Source organism: Pipra filicauda, unplaced genomic scaffold, assembly GCF_003945595.2.
Source record: "Pipra filicauda isolate LSUMZ 115617 unplaced genomic scaffold, ASM394559v2 scaffold115_size4368891_pilon, whole genome shotgun sequence".
Classification (NCBI taxonomy): Eukaryota; Metazoa; Chordata; class Aves; order Passeriformes; family Pipridae; genus Pipra; species Pipra filicauda.
This window is the reverse complement of record NW_024103607.1, coordinates 3,595,239-3,617,260: the sequence shown is the minus strand read 5'-3', so window position 1 is coordinate 3,617,260 and position 22,022 is coordinate 3,595,239. Positions and strand designations below refer to the sequence as shown.

General features: G+C 36.0%; 1 protein-coding gene across 4 annotated transcripts in view; it reads left to right on the top strand.

Moving 5' to 3' along the window:
* The window catches only part of MYO16 (myosin XVI), a 361,410-nt gene that overhangs the window by 229,590 nt on the left and 109,798 nt on the right, over nt 1-22,022 (top strand). For all 4 annotated transcript variants that reach the window (XM_027743477.2, XM_027743481.2, XM_027743479.2 and 1 more), the window contains exons 17-21: nt 2,083-2,194; nt 4,738-4,855; nt 5,611-5,682; nt 6,289-6,430; nt 15,855-15,927. In XM_027743477.2, the coding sequence (XP_027599278.2) occupies nt 2,083-2,194; nt 4,738-4,855; nt 5,611-5,682; nt 6,289-6,430; nt 15,855-15,927 (517 nt within the window). The remainder of the gene's footprint in view (nt 1-2,082; nt 2,195-4,737; nt 4,856-5,610; nt 5,683-6,288; nt 6,431-15,854; nt 15,928-22,022) is intronic.

Genomic DNA, 22,022 nt, shown 5'->3' with positions numbered 1-22,022 from the left:
ACAGAGTACAAAGATTTATTTAGGGAGAACACCATCCAGGAGGAGGTTTTTTTACAAAAATAGCCATATGCTTCCAACTGTTCCAACTATTCAACAATAGGATATTTTGACAGCAGAGTAGCTGCTTCTGTAAATCTCCTAATTATGGATCAAAAATGCCACTGACACATGATGCATAACATGTACTGATATAAACTCATGCAACAGTTCAGAACAGTGGAAAATTTTCTGATGGATTAACCTTTATACCAATAGGTTCTATGCCAGATTCAGTATCAGATGTATTCTAGGCTCCTTTTGAACCTACAGGCAATATAAAAAACCCAGGAAAAAAACCCAACCAACCAACCAAACCAAAACATAAAGCTGGCCTATACTTTGTGTCATCTGCTCTAGCTGATTTGACAGCTGTGCTGTCATTTGTATCTACCTGATTCTGACAAAATTGATGCTTTTAGTAACCTCGAGGAACCAGAGCTGAGCACTGGCAGTGATGTTCACAGACCCACGTTCTCAATGGCAGTGTTAATTCACCGGCTTTATCCACTGATGTGAGGCTTGTTTGTAGTTGAGGTATCTGCTGACTGGGTCCTCCTGTGGTTGCAAAAAGTGCTTATGCACCTAAGCACACATTTCCCCCCCCCCCCATCATTCTTCTTCTGCCCACCTGCTGGAGTAATTTATGTCATTATCACTGCAAGGGAAATCAACACTGTAAATCTGGTATTGGTCCACTAAAAGTGCACTTTGTGTTTCCTTGTGTGTACCACTTAAACCTCATTATCAGATAGAAAAGTGCAAATACTAAATAATTCTTCCTACACACATTCACATAAAAGGCCACCTTTATAAGAACTACGACCTTTACTAGAGCATTGCCAGACCTTCTGTACTAGGAGGAGTTTTATTTTGAAATTATGTCTCCTCTACAGAGCTATTAGAATAGGATTATAAACGAGCATTGCCAAAATTTTAACCTATATTATTTCCCATATTTGCGTGACAGATCATGGACCGAACATTGGTAGAGAGCAGAATGATTGTGGGGAATTTTTTTTGTAATTGTGATGAAGGGATGAGGGGTGGTGTGTGTGTAAATTATCCACCTTTGTTGTGTAGTGATGGTGTTATTTGGATATAGATGTGGGGAATTCTTTTGTTTATGTAAGTGATGTTTGTGAAGATTGTAGATTGTGTGATGAATGTGTATTTTAATGCTAATGATAATTTAATGCTAATGATAAAAAAAAAATCTTCTTACATTCTCTGCATAATGTAACTAAAAGTCAGATCCCGTCAAATATTCAGACTCCTCATTCTTAGTGATTTCAGCTGTATGAAGATACCTGAATACTTTAAAAAATACGGCACATAGACATATTTCAAGAGGGTTAAAATACAGTGTTGTAAAGGTTAGATTACTGCACTTCTCAGTAATCTGTTTTACTGTAGTTTTTGTTTAATCTGTTTTGTGCTATTACTTCTTATGTTGCTTCTGTGTTTCTCTTTCCTGAGTTAGCTGCTGCACTAGGTGTCTCTCTTTCTCTCTTCTAATCATTATTTTTGAGAAGGTTCATAGAATTTCCTTTTGCTTCACAGTGTACAAACTAGTACAACTTAAGGGCTGTACAGTTACTACTCCATGTACTTAGTTACTACTTAGTTACAGAGATGCTGAGTATACCTGTCATCCGTTCAGCTGCTAAGGGAATGAATGATGATAATGGCAGTTAAGAGCTGATCTATTCCCTAGCAGCAGGAGGGGAATTTAAAGCAGTCAGAGTTATCAGAGGTTCTCTTCAAATATTCCTTCTGAAGGGGAATCTCTGGTAGTGCAAGAATGGCAAAACTGGCAATCTGAAGTTTTAGCTCACACATAGGACTGAAGTTGGGGCTGGGAGGAGTCTTAAGCAAAAGTTTAAGAAATACAGAATATTCTGTTGCTGTTACTGTTCTCTCCAAAGGCTGAGAAAAATCTGTTATAAACCTCTGCTTAGAAATGCAAAGCTAGATTTTAACTTCAAAAGTTTGATCATGCACCAGCCTTGTAAATGCCATATATGCTGTTTTTCCTCTCTGCAGGTATCTAAGCCAGACTGTACTGGAAGAGACGATGTCAACACCCAACCCTCAAAACAGGGAGAAATTAATCCTACTAAAACAAGCTCTAGGTGCTCTGGGATTTAATAGCCTGGTGAGTTACACGACTTTATGTTATTTGTGGCTAAAATCATCATACTAGTTAAAAACAGCCCATATGGATCTCTCCCTGATAACCTTTTGGAGGGAAAAGAAGCTCTTTTTTTGGTTCATTTTTTTTTCCCCTGTTGTTTAAGAGCTTGAAACAATATACAGTACTAGCTCACTCCAGAGAACTTACTGTAATCACTTTTAATTAGACACAGAACCAGCAATGTAAATCTGTTTAATTCTTAAAGATTCACTACACAGCTGCAAGGTATAATACTCTGAACAATTAAATTACATAGATAAAAAGAAACAATCAAATCCCATGTGACAGACATCTCATAAAATCCACAGGCATTTTTTTCCTGTTCTTGATTATCTCCCTGTCTTTTTTAATTTTGCGAAACACACATATGCTAGCAGTACCTGAAAAGAAGTAAATAAATATTTAGTCAAAGAAAATTAGAGCTGGGTAACCTGAAAGAGCTGACTTAACTCCTCAAAAGCAACAAGAAGATAGGCCTTATGTTTGTCTTTTATCCTATAAAACAAATGAAGATAATTTGGAACATTAATCAAGAAGAGGTTTTGGAGGACAGAAATTAGAGGAAATGGAGGGATGAATATGAGAACTCATATAATTTGTGTAAATATGCAACCTAAAAAAGTGTAAACGATCTTTAAATCTCCTCTGTATTCAGGCAGTGTTAGAATAATTATTTAGGAGGCTAGAAATCTGTGGAACTCTGGAGTGGTGCACACTGATCTCCTGCATTGAAGATTAGAGCGGAATATGTAAAACACATTCCTAAAATTTCTACCCATTACTTCTGAGGTACATGGAAAGGTCTGTATGTATTATTCTTTGACTATCTAGCCACATTTAATGATAAATTATCTTTTTGAAGACTTACATAAAGATTCCTTAGCAGTTTTTAATGGTATCTTCAAAAATATGTTAATTTTTATTAAAACCAGTTGTTTTAAAGGTGAGGGAACACACATCTTAGAGCACACTGAGAAAGTGTTTGAGAATCTGGAATATGAAGTAAACCTGAGGGCTTACTGAAATCACCAGAATAAACAGCTATCCCAGCCCTCTGCCGTTCAGTGTTGTACAGTCATTCCCAAATCAGTTCTGAATGATCTAACTTACAAACAAGGAGTATGCTGTACTAGTGTGCCATTTCATCTTGCCTAAGATATCATCCCAAGGAGCAGGGTATAGCACCCTAGTTTAAATACCATATTAACATGACAGTTCTTCTGTTTTAGGAGTTATCTTGTTCAGACTTCACCTGTATATACTGGGTCTTTTTGAATCTTCAGCTTTGGTATTGTGTAATAGAAAAATATACTGTTGCCCTATTAATATCTGTCTCATACAGTAAGAGATTGAAGTTCTTGTCTAAAAATGTATGAATAAAACTTGCTTAAACAGCGTTGCTGCTATAGTCTATCCCAGAAAGACTTTTTTAGTGGTCTTTGATAGTTACTAGGGAAAGGAACAAGAAGAAAAGAAGAAGAAAACTTGGGAATAAAGAGGATGTATTGGTCAAATATTTCATTAGTAGTGTATTTTTTAATCTTATTCTGCAAATTGTGATGAGAGTTCTCACCATCACTTCTTCAGTTTTGGTAGAATCGGGTTCCAAATACTATTTTTCAAAAATATTTTTAAAATTATCAATTAACTTTGCTGTGCATAATGGCATGTAATGTTGTAGTGGATATCAGGTTTCTCATTTTACAATTGTAAAGAAGCACTTAAAAAAACCCTCCAAAAAACCTTAAAAAAACTTCCAAAAATGCACAATGCTTTCTATATCTTAACGTTTAAGGTTCATATGTCATGGATCATATTTTTTCTTGGATTTAAAAATATTTTTAAAATAAACAACAAACCAAAACAACCCAAGAAAGTTAGTTTTCCTCTGACTACGATAAAAATGAGGCCAGGAAAAATCCGCCCTTAAAGATAACTGCTTCATAATACTGGAGACATCAGAAAAGAGCATGTAGTCATGGAGGGAAAGTGTGAGGGCAAGGGAGGTTGCTTTTGTTTCTTTAAGACCTTAATTACAGCTTTTACTACCAAAAACTTGTTATAATTTAGAGCTAGACACTTTATTTGTGAATGCAGTTGCCTGAGGAAAAAACAAACCTTGCCGTTCCCAGATACAGAAATTGTCTCTTTGGAAATTCTCTATGGACGTGATATGTTTATTTCTTGCAGAAATAATGCATCTGTTAAAGATATTTAAGTATTTGAATCACATTCTGAAAAACTTTCTTAACCTAGCAGTTTATGTGACTTACATTAAAACAAAAGGAATAAAAGGTAATTTTGTTGGTGTATGTCCTAAATAGGTTCCAGTTTGATTTCTAAATCCAGATTTCTTGTTAGCAATTCACACATGAATACTTTTTAACTTAGGAAATGCCAGTGATACAATGTAATAGAATTTGTGTTTTTATAAAGCATTGCCTTTCACTGATGTGCCCAACAGATCTCTTTTTTATCTTTAATTCTGCATAAAATATGTGCAGGAGGTGGAGAACCTGTTTGTAATTCTCTCAGCAATTCTGCATCTTGGAGACATTCGCTTTACGACTCTGACAGACGCTGAGACAGCATTTGTGTCAGACCTGCAGCTACTGGAACAAGGTCAGTAGGACGTGACTTTGGAGCGTCGCCTGCTTGGTCCCACAGCAGGGCAGTTGCGCTGTTCCACCAACAGATGGAAACATAATTCCAGGGAGACAAAAAAAAATAAGTTGCTGTGGCAAGATAGTATCCAATTGACTTGGATGTTTCATAAACTACAGATTTTTATGGGATGAAATAAAATGCCAGTGTCGGAAATTATCTAATTAAATGTCATTTTTAATGCTATCATTTACCAAAAGAAATTGAAGAGTGCACTTTGTACCATCTTCTTTTAAAGTGCTTTTGCACTGCTTGTCAACAGCTGAACAATTTGCTTTGAATTGAATTCCTTACATTCAAAGTCCATGTCTTAAAAGGATCTCTTGTTTCCATACTTTGAAGTTTGCCCTCTTGATCACTTACAAATCTCCTCCAAGTGGCTTATGGATACAGAATGTCAGTAAGTAGCATACCTTAACTCTAGTAGGAGAGAAAGTCTGCCAAACCCTGGGGAATGTCCTGAGTAATCTTTAAAGGGGAAAGAAAGCTGTAATGTAATATGCAGATATGTTCAAACTTCACAAAGTACTGATCATAGTAATCTGATTTTGTGTTCATTAATTTTGATTACTCCTATGACAGCACCCTTTTCTTTAGTGTGTTGATTCTTTCACTATTCAAAAATAGCATCTACAGAAGAAAATCTGTTATAAGAAATGAAATATGCAGTATAGCCCAAATCAGTCCTTCTTTAAATTTTCTTTTCATTTCAGTGGCAGGAATGCTACAGGTTTCACCGGATGAGCTCGCTTCAGCCTTAACAACTGATGTTCAGTATTTTAAAGGTAATCTTTTCCAAGCTTAAATTCTCGTAGATCGGCCCTGATGGCATTCTGATCCATCTGATTTGAGAATTTTAAAAGTTGATGATTTTTTTTCTTATGTCTTGTATGACCTTGTAAATATTTTCTCTGAGGAATATGTAGGATTGTCTGCCATGCAGTAAATCAGACTGAGCCACCAAATTATTGTAATGTGCAGCAAAGGAGTTTCACATTGTGATGCTGACAGGCTACTAACTTGATTGATCTTACAGAAGTGTGTCAAGATAACAGATTAGATATTAATAGAGAATATTAGTGAGAATTAAAGTCAACAGGAGTGTTGGAAAAAAAAAAAAACTGAAAAAATATATTCGTAAAATTCTAGTGCTCTGTGGTACTCATACATATTTCTTTTGAAGAAAGTATAAAGGCACGTATTTCCAAACTGAAAATCTTTTGAGTGTTGACAGTCTTCTCATCTTGCACCGGAGGCTTCAGAAAAAAAACTAACACTGTGTAAATGTTTGGCAAAGGAGAAGTAACTGTAGCTAAATTTACTGTAACTAAAATTACTTAAGGCGAGCTTCACAGCATGCTTTCATCTCCATTTTCTGCTTTCTCTCATAGGAGACATGATTGTACGGAGGCACACTATAGAGATTGCAGATTTTTACCGGGATCTCTTGGCAAAATCCCTATATGGTCGTCTATTTAGCTTTTTAGTCAACACAATCAACTGCTGTCTTCAAAATCAAGATGACACTGACAGGTAGGAGTACCATTATAAACTATTAGGTGTACCATTTTCTATTGAAATCCAGATCCATAAAAGAAACATAATTCCATTAAGTGGAGGAATTTAATGCATAGTGATAGAATTTTAAAGCATTTTATGAGAGTATGACCATGATGCTTGGATCTTTAAGGCACCGACCATTCCTTCAAGTTGTTTCTTCTGTAACACATCTTTTATTTATTTGCTTGTATAGGGTGACATGGTACTTTATGCAGTAATTAAGGTTGCTGGTTGAAATTAGTAGCCTTTTAAGAGTTGACAGTACAGAATGATAGTCTTTCCACATTCAAAACACTGCCTGGTGTTTTTTACTGTGAAATATACTTGTTCTTTCTTCCCAAAACAGTGGCCTTAGCACCGGCTATTAAAAACAGAATTTTATTCAAAGGCCTTCAAAAAAAATGTATAAATATCACTGAATTAAATGTTCTAAGAATGTTCTCTAGGTTATCATCTGCTAAGTTCAATGCTTTTGCTATCCAGTGTGGTGTCTTGGAAAAATGAGTGCTAATTAACGTGCATCAGTGGAGCAGTCAAGAAACAAATTAAAGAAACAAGAAAAAAAAGGAAATCTCAGTAGAATCAAAGTAACAAACTAAGACAGTAGACCTAATTAGATGATCATATGCATATGACTTAATCAAGGTTCAACATCTCACACGCTCAGCTGATCTTTCTTATGAACGCAAAATTCAAGTGTCTTGGCATATTTTTAAATGGTAAATACACAAATGACAGATGCAGAACTTTCAAAAAAGAATGTTTCTCTTATATCTGCATTGGCTTAATAGGACCAATATTTATGAGGTTCCCTCTTTTAGAGTTTGAGGACTTCACAATCTTATTTTTATTGCTATTTGTAGACCAACTAGTGATAAGTCACATTTCTCTTCTATGGATGTAGCTAATGGAAAAAGGTACCATGCCTGAGTAACTCGGAGCTTTCTGCACCTAAAAATGTTTTGTCATTATGTATCTCACCAGAGTGTCTAGCTTCCTGCTGGAGGCAAAAGAAAGGTTTGCCAGTAACACAGAATGATTTTACTTGTCTGTTTCTGACACCAAGCCAGAGCAACTTTCCAATCCGTGTCCTAACTTGAAATAGTCTGTTTGTAATAGGGAAGGACAACAGCATGTGGTCACAATTCTTCCTCGTTCATCCCTGGAAATTATGGAATATGAGCTTAGCTCGCTGAATGTCTGTGACAAGCAATCCATCTCAGGCATTGCTAACTACAGTGAGCTTTTTGTAGTGGTTGTTGAGAAAGAAATTTAGAATCAGTATATTAAAAATCTATTAAAATTTTTCCATGTGTAATTTTGCAATTTTACCGTTTGATATCTCACAGTCTTTCAGAATAGGGTGTTGTATATCTCTGTCATTAATATAAACTTATAATTTCTAGATATCATAGGATCTTCAAATATTGGAGGTCAGAGTTGTTTGTATATTGTTTACCTTGTAGTCTCCTTTTAGTGCAATCAGTAGGTAGAAGAGGTAACTATTTCTACCTTAGGTAACTTGAAGACAATGTGATGCTGTAAGTCCTCGCTAAAACAGAACAGCTATTTGATGTTGTCAGGAATGAGGAATTTGCAAGTCTCCTCTGGCCACATAATATACCTATTCTTGAAAAGGGAGATTTCTTTATTTTGGCTGGTTATAGGAAGCTAACCAGCTCAGGATTAATTGGTAGTACTGACAAGACATTAAATTTTAACAGGTCAAAATCATCCTCAGATCCCTTTCCAAACTTGAAGCTAACTAGCTTATTTTAAGTGAAAATTAAGTTGATCATCCTTCACTGATATTTCAACCTCAGTTGAGTTAGTTGAGTTAGCTTTTTTTTTTGGTCCAGTCTAATCATATCGTTTACCCCAGAGTAGTAGATCAAGGCATAGCACAGTTCTAGATGCAAGTTGGATTACTGAATGAATCTGTGGTTTGTGATTCAGATTTACTTCATATACATCTGAGCAGCTGTATCAGTTAGCAGCAGCATATCTCCAGTTTGGTGAAGTTCTGATAAACCTCTGTGTAGAGATTTACCCAAGACATTAACTTACGTGACTAAAGAAGTGTGATACATTTCAGGCTACGCTTCACCCCAGTTGGAAACTGACAGAGTTTCTACTTATCAGACGGGATGAAGCCTTGTTCAGAAACCTGGAATAAGGTTTCTAACTCAGTTCTCATTTTGTTGTGAGGCGGCTTAAATGTACTTCCACTCCACTTCAGTGAGAATTTATGAAGCAATAAAATTAGATTTATTGGCTTAGTAATTCTAAGAGAAACATTTGGTCTTTGATTTTTGAGGAAACTAGTTATGTTTAACTTTTATGGTGGAAATACTTGATTTTGTTCTTTAATATTGATTTAGATTTACTGTGAAATAGCTTGTTTCAGACAAAATAAAAGCAATGATTATTATTAGATCGAAGGGAAGGGGAGATGATTTGTGAAAAGCTGCAAAGACTGAGATGTAAAGGTGTGCCAGAATCCAGCGAATTCATTACTATACAGTATCATTCAATAGGTATAAAGCAAGAATTTTGGTGATGTTGTTAAGTGAGATAATACACCTTTAGAAATGTTCTCTTCCATAAAAACTTACTTATAATTTTGTCTAGTTTTTACTAAATTGTAACCCTAGATGCTAGTTGCAAGGTCTGAGGTTTATTACTTTATTCATCTTGATATTATTTTTAAAAAATTGACTGTGGAGAAACTATTTTGCCATAACTGGCCCCTGGAATGGGATTAGAAGGACACTATTAAAATTTCTCACAGGTGCTTATAATTATTTGGGTTTTAATTATTTATATTTATCTTCACTCATCTATATGAAGATTCCCTTTTCTACTGATTTTATTGTTACCAAAATAGTCTGGGTGAGTTTCTTCCCAAGACTCTTAACTCTTCAAAGTTTACTTCCATTTCAAATAAATATGCTGATTTTCAGTTTTGTAGATAAGTGACTAGCACTCATGGCTGCCTAAATTTCAAGGTAATTGACTACACATTGGCAAAGTTGGATCTAGTAATCCAAATAAGTAATGAAATAACTTAAGACAATGTTTTAAGAATTCCTGACTCATTCTGCAAGAGGACTTTTCATATATGGGGGTTTAAGAATGTCTGTGAACTCTTGTGAAATATTGTTTTTCTTTTCTGTGGGAAAGAGAGCTAATTAGATATATATATATTAGATATATATGAGAAAATCTTAATATTATGTTTCCTGCCTGCTAGTAAGTAGAAGTAATGTTGTTTTATCAGCTAGTTAGCAAAGAGTTTCTCTCTTTGTAGGTAAAAGCTGACAAAAAGCTGATAAAAAGCTGATAAATATTTTATAGATAAAAACTGGCTGAACAGCATGTCCCAGAGGGGACAGGGTCTAGTTGGAGGCCTGTTACTAGCGGTGTCCCTCAGGGTCCAATACTGCGCCCAGCATTGTTTAACCTATTCATCAGTGACCTGGATGAAGGGGCAGATGCCTCCTCAGCAAGGTCACTGATGACACGAAGCTGGGAGGAGTGGCCAATACCCCAGAGGGCTGTGCAGACCTTCAGAAGGACCTCGACAGTGGAGAGATGGGCAGAGAAGAATTGTCTGAAATTCAGCAAGTGCAAATGCAGGGCCCTACATCTGGGGAAGAACAACTCCCCCGTACAGGCTTGGGGCTGACCTGCTGGAAAGCAGTTCTGCAGAGAAGGACCTGGGTATCCTGGTGGACAGCAAGCTGTCCGTGAGGCAGCACTGTGCCAAGAAGGCCAATGGTATTCTGGGGTGCATTAGGAAGAGCACTGCCAACAGGTTGAGGGAGATGATCCTGCCCCTCTATTCAGCCCTAGTGAGGCCAATCTGGAGTGCTTTATTCAGTTCTGGGTTCCTCAGTACAAGAGAGACATGGAGCTCCTGAAGTGGATCCAACAGAGGGCAACAAAGATGATTAAGGGACTGGAGCATCTCTTATGAGGAAAGGCTGAAGGAGCTGGGCCTGTTCAGTCTCAAGAAGAGACGACTGAGAGGGGACCTGATCAATGTTCATAATTATCTGAAGGGAGGGTGTCGAAAGGATGGAGCCAGGCTCTTCTCGATGGTGCCAAGCGCTAGGACAAGGGGCAAGGAGCAGAAACTAATGCACAGAAAGTTCCATCTGAACATGAGAAACAACTTCTTTACTGAGCATTGGAACAGATTGCCTGGAGAGGTTGTGGAGTCTTCCTCACTGGAGATAATCAAGAACCATCTGGACACAATCCTGTGCAATGTGCTCTAGGATAACCCTGCTTGAGCAGGGAGGTTGGACCAGATGACTCACTGTGGTCCCTTCCAACCTGACCCATTCTGTGATTCTTATGTGGCCTGAAGATGGGGCCAGTGCCAATATGCCTGCTGTGTTACAGACAAGCAAAGAAAGCTGGCATTCAGTTACTCTCTCTGTCTGTATCACCAGGTCAGCCATAGATTTCTGTTGCAAATAGAGCATATAAGTATTTCTGAATAGGTATTTTCTGAAAGCTTGTATATCCTGACTGTATACTCTTACAGCCAGCAAAATTCCAATATTACCAAGAGTAGCAGTGGGAACACTTAGTTGGGCAGAGGAAAGATCTCAGACGTCTCATTTACTTCATTCTTAGTACATAATCTGATTTATAGAATAAAATATTCTGGAATAGAAATCTTCCCAGCTTAAGAGAAAAAAAAGGAGCATAAACTAAACCATTTATGTATCTATTACTGAATGCAACAGAAGAGTGCTGGGCATGCAGGAAGGAGGGAAAACAACTTCCTTCTCAGAACATGAACTCACAGCATAATCAGAATTGTTTCTTTATGTAGAGGTAGGGAAATCTTTAAAACAGACAAACAATACAAAGCGTCAGATATAATTTGGTGCATAATATATTTTGAAATCTGCTTCAGTCTGGAAAATTTCTAGTCTTTCATTAAACAAGATAATGTAATTTTTTAAAGCACAGAAAAAATTCTACTTGAAAGAGCTGGGAATAGCATGTGCTGCTGACAAGAAAGCTATGGATCTTGAGTCTATTAGCAAACATACTTTTTCCTTCCTACCATACCTGTCAAGTCACTCAAAGAAATGTTTGTCAGATATGGAGCCAGTATTTCTTTCTGATGTGTCCAACCACTGTCTCTGTATGTACCACTCCCACCTGGGTAAGGTAATATCAAAAGAAAAATTATCTTGTTGAGCAAGATACCTGAGACATTGCAATGACACCAAATTTCAGGAAAAATCTCAGAATATTGAAAAGGCTCTCAAAAGTTACAGAAATTAGTTTTGTTTAGTAATTGTTCATGATGAAGAACATATCCAACTGGGAGTATTCAGCTTGTTCCCTTCAAGAACTGTGTTTACGACAACAGGTGTAGTCTGTCCCCCTGGGAAGACTGAGGGCTTCTTAGTTAGGATTCCAAGGGTCTAATTTGAAGGTTAGATTATATACGTCATCTAATCTTAGAAATATTTCCTCATAAATCAGTATCACTTCTAGTTTATCCAGATCAGACATAAGCCTACTGACTTCCTTCCTCGTTACTGGCAGAAGTCGGAGGAAGAGCAAGAAACATTATCTTTTGGGCAGATGAAAAGGCACATCAGATCACCCTCCCGCAAGAGATTCACCTCACTGCTTTATGCAGGCAGATTGCAAAAAATAACAATGGGAATGAACCCTATGGATTTTGGAACTAAAAATCATCCGTGATGAAAAAAAAATTGATCAAATAACATTCTGTAGGTTTGTTTGAAGCAATGGGTCAGACATATTGTAAAGGGTGTTCTGTTCACTTTGCCAGGAAAGGCAAATGGTTCAAGAGCATCTCTTGATGAATGGCAAGAAGTCTACCAAGGCAGTAGATCAATAGACAGGATGTCTTCCGTATGTGTATTGTTTTTTAGGAGCTGCCAAGAATTTCCATGTAGTTTCTTTATAATACAACTGTTAAGTGTACAAGATCAAAAAGATAGTCTGTAAGGACATCTTTACAGAGATGTCATTCTGAGGAAAAAGAGGCAAAATTGGAGGCATTGAAAAATATTATCAGTTGAAATACTGTTTTGTAAGTAAGAAAACCAAAATGAGTTATAGAGAACATCCATGCTTGTTTTTAACTATTCAAACTTATGTACTGGTCTAAGAGATAAAAAAGTTCTTCAAATGTTGGCAAATTCCTTTTTTTTTTAATTTCTATGCTAGGAAATATTGTCAAACTTGAAATCAAAGTCTCAGTCCCTACTAAAACTATAGTTCTTTTATTTTTACATAGTAAATACTGAATATTTGAAATGTAATGAGGAAATGTGTCAGTGATGTTTAGTAACCATAAAATAATAAAAAATAAAAGAAGGGGATCTTTCAGAACAAAAAGTGTTTTTTTCTGATATTTGTTCTTTTAGAAACTGCTGACATGACCTTTCATTTGTAAACATGGGATCATTCATGCTTTATTTTGCCTTGAGAGTCTCTGCTATGATTAATTTAAGGAAAGTAATTTTGCTGGAATTAATATGATTGACAGCTAGCCAATAAAAACAGATATGAACCCTCCTTCTGAGAAGAAAAGTGGTATAAAAAAGAGAAAAACAAGAAGAAATATTAAAAAACCCAAAGTAATTTGCAGCTACATATAAAACAATGCTTTTAATTTTGATGTTGTGCTGTCAGTTGTTATTTAGTTTTCAAAATTTGAGCAATAATTTAATACAGAAAACTACTATCATGGTTGGAGAGATTTTGCACATAAATACCACAATGTAATCGTAAAATGTCACTTTTGTAGAGGATATAGAGCCTTGTTCTGTTATATTTGCCCCGTAGGCAAGATATTAATTATGTAAAACCTCTAGCTCTTTTCATGTAGAGTATGCATCTCCTAAGAATACTAGACCAAGATTATCAAGGGGCATTTATAAAAACACTGGGATGAGATGATTTCCTGTCAACAAATGCATCTTCAGCAAGTCAAGATATTTCTTGCAAATATCACAGTTTTCATAAGGAATGTTATTTGAGGTAGGCAGTAGGCTGGCTGCTAAGAATTTTACCCAGAATTTTAGAAACTAGGACTAGGTTCATGTTTAGCCTGACTTGTAATAATTCATTAAGTCAGTTTGTATTGGTCTTTTCCTTATGCAAATGTTTATATATTCTTTGAGGGAAAGTAAAAGAGACTAATATGACAAAATAACAATCATGGACTCAACTGCCATATAAACAACCCAGCCTCAAATCTATTAACCGAATTAGACAGATAAAGGATAAGCGGTTCTTTTGTGTTAAGTAGTTCTTAAAAACTGCAAAATATAATGCAATATTTCAGCGATTGTACAATGTTACATAGGAGTTCCTATTTTACCTTCCTGTAAGGAAGGCTATATCTAAATGGGAGGGGAAAAAAAAAAAAAAGGAAAACTTACCAAGTATTCCAAAATCTCGAACTGCTCTTTTTTTTTTTTTTTAATAAAACCTGTTTAGATAGCATAATAATTCTGGATTTTCGATATTAGTTTCTCTGAGGTAGTTTGTTTTTAAAACATCTGATTCTTTTTAGAAAGGGATAGGTTTTGTTTAAAACACATTGCAACAAGGAACGTACACCTTATTCCAATCAGGAGCAGTTGTGAATGAGGCTTACATTTTAAAACACAATTTAAATTGGAGTCATTGCTAGAGATGGAGGTGGTGATATAGCTTTATGCTTTTTGTAGAAATTCCCTTGGAGGCTAATCAACCTCCCAATAACCTCTCTTGCCCAACAAAGTGTTTCTAGACTATATTTATTATGTAACAATCTATGTCTGACATGTACGCATATAACCAGTCTTGTGACAATCAGTAGTGCATTGAACTAGTGTGCCTTAGAAAATGAAGACAGACAGACTTCTTGAGTATGATTTCTGAAAAAGGCTCTTCTTGTCCCTGAGGATTGTTTTCCCACCTTGTTTTGTAATGCGCTTTCCTTTAATGATTTTACATTTTTGGTTTGTTATATGGGAATTTATTTTGAGAGCTGGATTGTTGCCTAATGAAATGTTAGTAGTTACAATGACTGCAATAGAACTATACTCAAGTACTTCAAAAGTGGTTCACATTTTTCTCCTTTATGTCTATACCCTGACATACACATAGATTTAGACATAGAGGAAACATAGAACGTAGAGAAAAAATGTGGATGGAAAAGTAGATTTCAGAACCAGCAGCCTGCTATATTATTTGCATGGATATAAACCCATAAGTTTGCAAATTATGTTGACAAAGGAAAACTTACCTGCTTTAGACAGCGTCCTTATCCTTTCTCAGGAAACTGAGTGATTTTTCCGTTGCTGATTTTCCCTGTTCCGGAAAGCCATCAGCTATAGTACAAAGTGCTTCATTCTGCTGCAGATCATTTCACTCTGGAGAAAGTCCCATGCATTCACATAGGCAAACTGCAGCAACTATTTGACTGCAACCCACTTTTTATGTTCTCTATCTGATAATGCTGTGAAGAAAATTAAAAAAAATCCAGCCTCAGTGAGCCAAGATCTTTCATATGGAGTTCTCAAATCCTTACAAAATAGGCAACAGAATATCCCAAAACATTCATTTTGCTCACTGTAGTGAACTTAGTTTCCTCTCCAGATCAGCTTTACAGTGACTCAGTCCCAAGTACAGAATATTAACACACCTCCGTCCCTTTCCCATTTCTCCTGTCCAAATCCTAGGTGCTGCTCTGCCCTAATCCTTCCACTTGGCCAAAATAAAAGCCCTTCCCTGAATGCATGCAGTGACACAGGACAAATTAGATGCACTGTCAACAAGTTCTCTTTTATATATAGAGAAGAAACATCTGTCTTCTTCAAGCCTGAACCCTGACTGTTCTTTCCCAGGAGACATGTAACCTCTTGTACAGCCTGAGCTCTCAACCTCTGCTTGATGCTTGGGCTTGGGCTTAACAGGTTTCCCTTGAAGTACACTTAGATTCTGGCTGCCAAAGAAATATAAACTGGAAAGGGTAACTGAGTGCAACCAAGCATTTTTGAAACTTCTCCTAAATGTCTATTTCTTATATGAGCAAATGGGTACCTATACATTTAGAAACTGGACTTAAAAGAAGCTAAGATTTTCTCCTTATCTCATAAATTTAGTTTTTAACATGGCTGCTAAAACAATCTTGAACCCTGCTTTTTTATTTCCATTCAATACAGTAGGTTGGTGAGAGGAATTTTGATTCTGTTCTGTACATGTTCTGCTGTGTATTTCATCTCGTGTTTTTGAAATACAGCCTGCTTGTGTCCCACAACAGACATACTTCTGTCAGAAACAGTAGATGTATTATTCACTTACTTGAATTCTTATTATCGGTAATATCTTTTCTTCCCAGTGACCAGGTGTTTGAAATTGGAGTATTAGATATTTTTGGATTTGAAGAATTTCAAAAGAATACTTTTGAACAGGTAAGTGTTGATTTTTTGCTGAATGTTTAACTAAGCAGTGTTTTGATCAGAATATAAATATAGATGAAGGTGAAAATTTTCTCTTAAATATTTTTTTTCCTGTTCAGCCTATATGTGTGTGAATCATATCCAGATCTTTGTACAGTTGTTGATGATTTTAAAATAATCTAGTAAATATCTACCATAATGACTTTGAAGAAGGATAGTATCAGCACTGAAAGACAATCTGAGGGAAAGTGTTGTCTGTTTTCATGCTTGTGGAAGTTATATTTCAGCTAGATCAGTGAGTAGAAGGACAATACGCTGAACTGGAAGAAAGATCAAAAGGTCTTCAGATGCCTTGGAGAAAAAATAGAATGAAAATGCTACATTATGCTAAGTGCCATTACTGGCAGATTCACCTTTGTGTGACTTTACAACACATGACTTTTCAAAAAATTGAATTGCATCCATGTAAAATAAATTGAAATTTAGCTCACTAAATGCTTAAAGATCCATTTAAATATCAAACTTTCTTTAAGCTGTTTGCCTATTTTCAATATTAGTCTCTGAACACCAAAGCTCTTGTGAATTACGTATTTCAGAAAACATAAGTGACTTTACACAACACACTGAAAGAGTTCAGTTGTTTGTCAGTTGTTCATTCATTCTGTAATATAGCAGAAGAAAACAGAATAGAAAATCAAAGCATAGAAAAGAATAGAATGGCATCATCAGCAACAAAGGACTTGTTATTTTTTGAAATCAGAATTTACCCCTTCATCCCAGTTAATCCGTTGTTTTATGCCTCAACTTCTTTCTAATGAAATAGAAGTCATAGAGCCACATTAGTTCAGCCTGTATAGCATGTTTACATTGCTATCCAATTTCTAAATGTTTGAAAGCACAAGCATGATGGGTTTACCAGTACCTTCGAAAGAGCATGTAAGAAGGCCATAAAATATACTGCAGTTCCCCTCTCACAATGTTCTTTTTGCTGCTACAGTTCTACCTTGCTTGAACTTTTGATGGATTAAGGACTATTGATGTGTGCCAAAATTCACAGTCATTTAGTCAGTGTGAATGCCTGCTTTGGGGGAAAATACAGAGTGAAAAATTAAAAACATTTTAACAGACAGTATCTGAAAAAAAAATCCATAAAGCCTCCTTGTTAATAAGGATAAAGTATTCTATGCAATTTAAATGCTTCTCAAAAGAGAGGGGTGCATCTTGGTACTTACTAGTTATTTTCCTTTGACTCTGTTCTGCATTGTGTTTTTGTCATGAAACTCATATAAGATCTGCAATTGCATCATGAAATACTTTGAATTCCAACTTCTGGGCTAAGTAATTTTGTGCTTAATGACTGCAGAGGATACTTGAAGGAAAAAAAAAGAGATATAAAGAAAAATGAGTAAAAAGTAATTTATGATTTCTGCATAGCAAAAATTATTATTTCAAAGTCAACTTTGCATTTTTATTTTATTTTTTCTAAATAAATATATTTCAAGAGACACTTACTGTCCCTCCACCTGGACTGAAGGTATTTTGTTGAATAATATTGAGTAATAATCTGAATATTATCTCGGAATCTACTTAACTGCATTCCTGAAAAGTCAGAATAGAGGTGAGGGAATTACAGAGTTCATTCTTATATGAACTCTGTAATGCAATTAACATACCTGATTCCTGAAGTGATAGGTTGCAGTATCAATGAAAAGAACTAGTTTGTGTTGCCACATGGTACAATGTAATCATGCAGACATACCCAAAACAGCCTGAACTTCAAAGCTGGAACAGTCTAGCAGTCTAGCCTAGTTCAGTATTCTGCCTGGACTTGTTAACCCTAACAATAAACAGTCTTATTAGCCCAGATAGGGTCTTCATGCAAAACATTGCATCATGTCTGCAAACATGCCCAGTGTCAAGGCTTGTGATCGCAGAAGGTTAACATTAAATGTTACAACCAGACAGTGGTGGAGCCATAAAAATTATTTTTCAATCAAATTTAGATTAGAATATTTTAAAATGGCATTACAAAAGTAATTTTTGGGAAAATGAACCTTTTGTTTCAAATTAGCATATGATAAGGCATTCTGTGTGATATCTGTTTTCCTGCTTTCTTGGGAAAAAAAATTACAACTGTTTTCAAGAAAAATTAAAACTTCCTGATTGCCCAAGACTGGAGACATTCCAAGTAGCTGTGTGAATCTTTCTGATTCTTCATATCAGATTAGTTGATAGATAGTCTAATATCATAATTAAGAGAGCAATAAGGTACTAAATCACATGAGCGTTTAAGCAATTCATTTTAATAAACTTTTTTTAAAATTTTTTTTTTTTAAAACTGCATCTTAAGACAGAACAGCAATACTGTGTTTTCAGGCAGACAACAATAGATAAACCAGGTAGAAACTCCAGTGTATGTGTTGGAATGACAAGACATTCGAACGTTGAAATGTCGAAGTCAAACAAAGGATTGGTCTAGGAACGACTCATGGGCAACACAGAAAAATAGATGTCAAAGGACTAGAAAAGTAAGATTAATTATGTCTACACCAGGAGTCTGATAACTTCTGCAGGCAAAACAATGTGACTGACAGCTTGTCAGTAGAAAAGTTTTTTAGATGATTATGAAGAGGAAGTCATTCTTAATTAAATGTTAAGTTTTCCTTGTACTTGGTGAGCATTGATAAGTTTTCATTCTATAGCACATGTGTGGTACAGTATATTTATAAGATCAAAAAAAAAGATGTGTAGTTCTAAAATAACAGTAAATAAGTGTGTGGAATAAGCAATAGTGAGTGGAGTTCTGATTTTTGATATGAAATTTAAAAACTGAAACGTAAGAAGCAGTATTTTTAGAAACCACAGTCTGAAAGAGTCATTGCTCAATAAAGACTGAAAACTTCTGAATTACCAGGACTCAGTGAGGTAGTGTTTGTCAGCTGAGCTGTGGTAAATTACTACAGTACACTTTTATCTCACTCAGTTACAATTTACAGTTACTTCCTAGCATTGATCATTAGCTTGAGAACAGTGTTTTCCTAGAGCAGCTGCATACCTGCTGTGCCAGAACAGCTTTGTATATAGCCACAGTGGAACATGGTCAGAAGTGAGCACAGATTTCTCTTTCCTGTTCTATGCAGAAATGACCTTCATTTTGTGGTAATTTCAGGAAATATGAGTGTTCTACCAAAAATAGCAGTTGCAGATTTCAGTGTTAATTTTCAATGTTTTCCTAGGTTTCCCTGTTTGAGAGGGACTATATTTGTTTACGATTTAATCTGCACCTTTTTAAAAGTAGTAATATCTGCTTCTCTTCTAGTAGAATTTAAAACTAGGTTAGATCTTATTCATGGTTACTTCACAGCACAACTCCGAATAATACAGTCGAGGAATGCTACAATCTTCATTATACCCTTGTGCTAGCATATTTTTTGACCACAAACTGAACAAACTCATGACCAATGAACGTAACAAGCAATAAACAGGAGGGATAGTTGCCTGTACCATTTTCCCCCAAGTTTTTTCTAAGAAAACTGTATTATAGGAGAGAAACCAGACTTCAGACAGGAAGAATAGCCTTTCCTTCCCCTGAAGAAAGTCAGGTCTTTCTAACAAAATGGAGGTCTGTAGTTGTGGAATCATAGAATGACAGAATATGCGGAGTTGGAAGGGACCTACAAGGATCATCGAGTTCAACTTCTGGCCCTGCACAGGACCATCCCCAACAGTCACACCTTGTGCCTGAGAGTATCATCCAGACTCTTCTTGAACGCTGTCAGGCTTGGTTCTGTACCACTTCCTTGGGGAGCCTGTTCCACTGCCTAATCACTCTCTCTTTGGGTGAAGAAACTTTTTCTAATCATAAAGACCGATAATGCAGTAAAATGGACTCCGGTAGTCTTCTCTCTCTGATGTCTAATTCAAGTGGTAATCTGAAAAACATATTTAGTTCTTGCTAAATAACATGTTCAACTCTTGGATAGTATTTTGCCTCTGTAAGCCTCTTAAATTTTGCAGAAGAAACTGTGCATATATTATCCTTTTTACAGGAAATATAAGTGATTTATCTGGATTAGTACTGTAGGTCGCTGGAACAGTCAAGTGTCTCTTGACTCCCATTCAACTCTATACCCATTAAAGTATGTGCACATTATCTGTGTGATGCAGTAGAGCTCTGGGAGAGGCACAGCTTCCATGGCAGTTCCGTGCAGCATATCTCTCGTGTCAGGAGCCAGCTGGATCTGAGAGCAGGGACCATTGCCTGCCCCATTCAGGACTTTTCTGCTTCACCATTGTGACTCTGAAGTAGAGATTGTAGAACCCAGCTGTGTTGAAATTTTTGCCTATGTCTATTATTAGGTGTTGTAGATTTTAACTTGTCAGTGTGCTATTTCTGTAGTTAACTCTGCTGACACTACATTTTGTCATGTAACCTTTCCTAGCCAAAACAGCCATAACAGATTATTTTATATTAAATTGTATTGTCTCAGACATTAGAAATTCAGCATTTAACAAGGAAAAATAATGACATATTTTTAAGTCAGAGTTGCTAGTCTGACTAAGAGTTGCTAAGGTGTCACCTGGGATTGGCCCCTGGGAAGGGCTTGGGGAATCCCAGGAAAAGCTGAGGAGGGCTGTAAAAGCCTCTTCCTGCCCTCAGGGCCCTGGCGATCCTGTGTTTTAATTTGTTCCTCAACCCAGTTCCTGAGGATCTTACACTTCTGCATGGCTTTTGTCATAGTGTGCTCTTCTTTGTGTCGTAGTGTGCTTCTTTTTAAAGAAGACTCGGACAAATATATGGTGCATTTGTTTTCACTGAGACGTGATAGTGAGTTAAGATTAGAAAGAAAGAGAAGGTAGAAAGCCATACAGAAGAGATATAAAATGGAGCCCATGAGATGAATGTCAAGAACAGTTTAACAATGTTTAATGACAAAAAGTACCATAGGTCATGTTAAGTACTGCTGCAAGGTAAAACAAATATATAGTTCTTAAAGGTAAATACTTGTTTTAGGTCAAAATTTCTTTGAGTTTTTTTTTTTTTATTACTGCTATATTTCCATCTAATTTTCATGGGTGCAATTAAATGCATGTTTTAAAAAATGCAGGTCTCTGAACTTTTCGGATCTTTAGACAGAAAATACATCATTGTTTTATGTAATACTTAGGAGACATGAAGCAAAAGAAGTTGAGTTACAAAGCTACTTTAGTTCATTTTCATCCCACTTCTACATTTCAGCTGTTGTAACTGTTATGTCAGCTGGTGTCAAACTTTTAATTTGAAATACTGATTTTATTTCCTTTTCCCAGCAGGTTGTATAAAACAATGAAATGGAGAATGATAGGATCAGAATGTCTTGCTTTGCAGCAGGCCCAGGCTGGCGCCCTGGTTCTCATTCTGCAGAGCTGTTATTCTCAGCCACTGCTAGAGAGAGCAGCTTGCAGTTTGTATAAGTGCTTGAACTTGCTTTCTGGTTGGGTTTGCAGTACCTTACTGTCATCAGTCTGCCAATCTGAATGACAGTGTTGCTTGTGTTGGTAAGAAGTACACCAGTGTATACCATAATACACTGATCAGTAGAACTTAAAATTGTGGGACTTCTTTTATCATCCCAAGCATGAGTGTTTTAATAAACTACTATTCCTTTTTTTTTTTTGGCACTTAAAACCAGTGCTATTTATTAGATCTTTTTAAGATGTCTCAGACAGTCTTTCCCTTGGTAGTTCAATAATTTTGCTGCACAGTCAGGTTCTCAGGTACTTTCTTCTTTTTTTAATGTATTTTAAGAGATTGGCTCAAGATTAAAAGTAAGCTTGAGTTTATAGGGATTTTGACAACTTTTCTATAGTAAAATATACCTGTGTAAAATTGAATGACTTGGTCCTCTAAATAACTCATCTGCAAATAAAGGTGTACACAGCATGCAACACTTTAACACTTTAACACTTTACCATCTCCTGCAAATTATAAGCTTGTCTGCCTTATAAAATAATGTTAAGAAGCTTTTGGAAAGATTTTGTAGTTAGAATTAGAATTCCAAAAGTGACCAGTAAAGAACGTTTTGCCTGCCGCAGTTTAACAAAGCTGTCTTTTCTATTGAAATAGT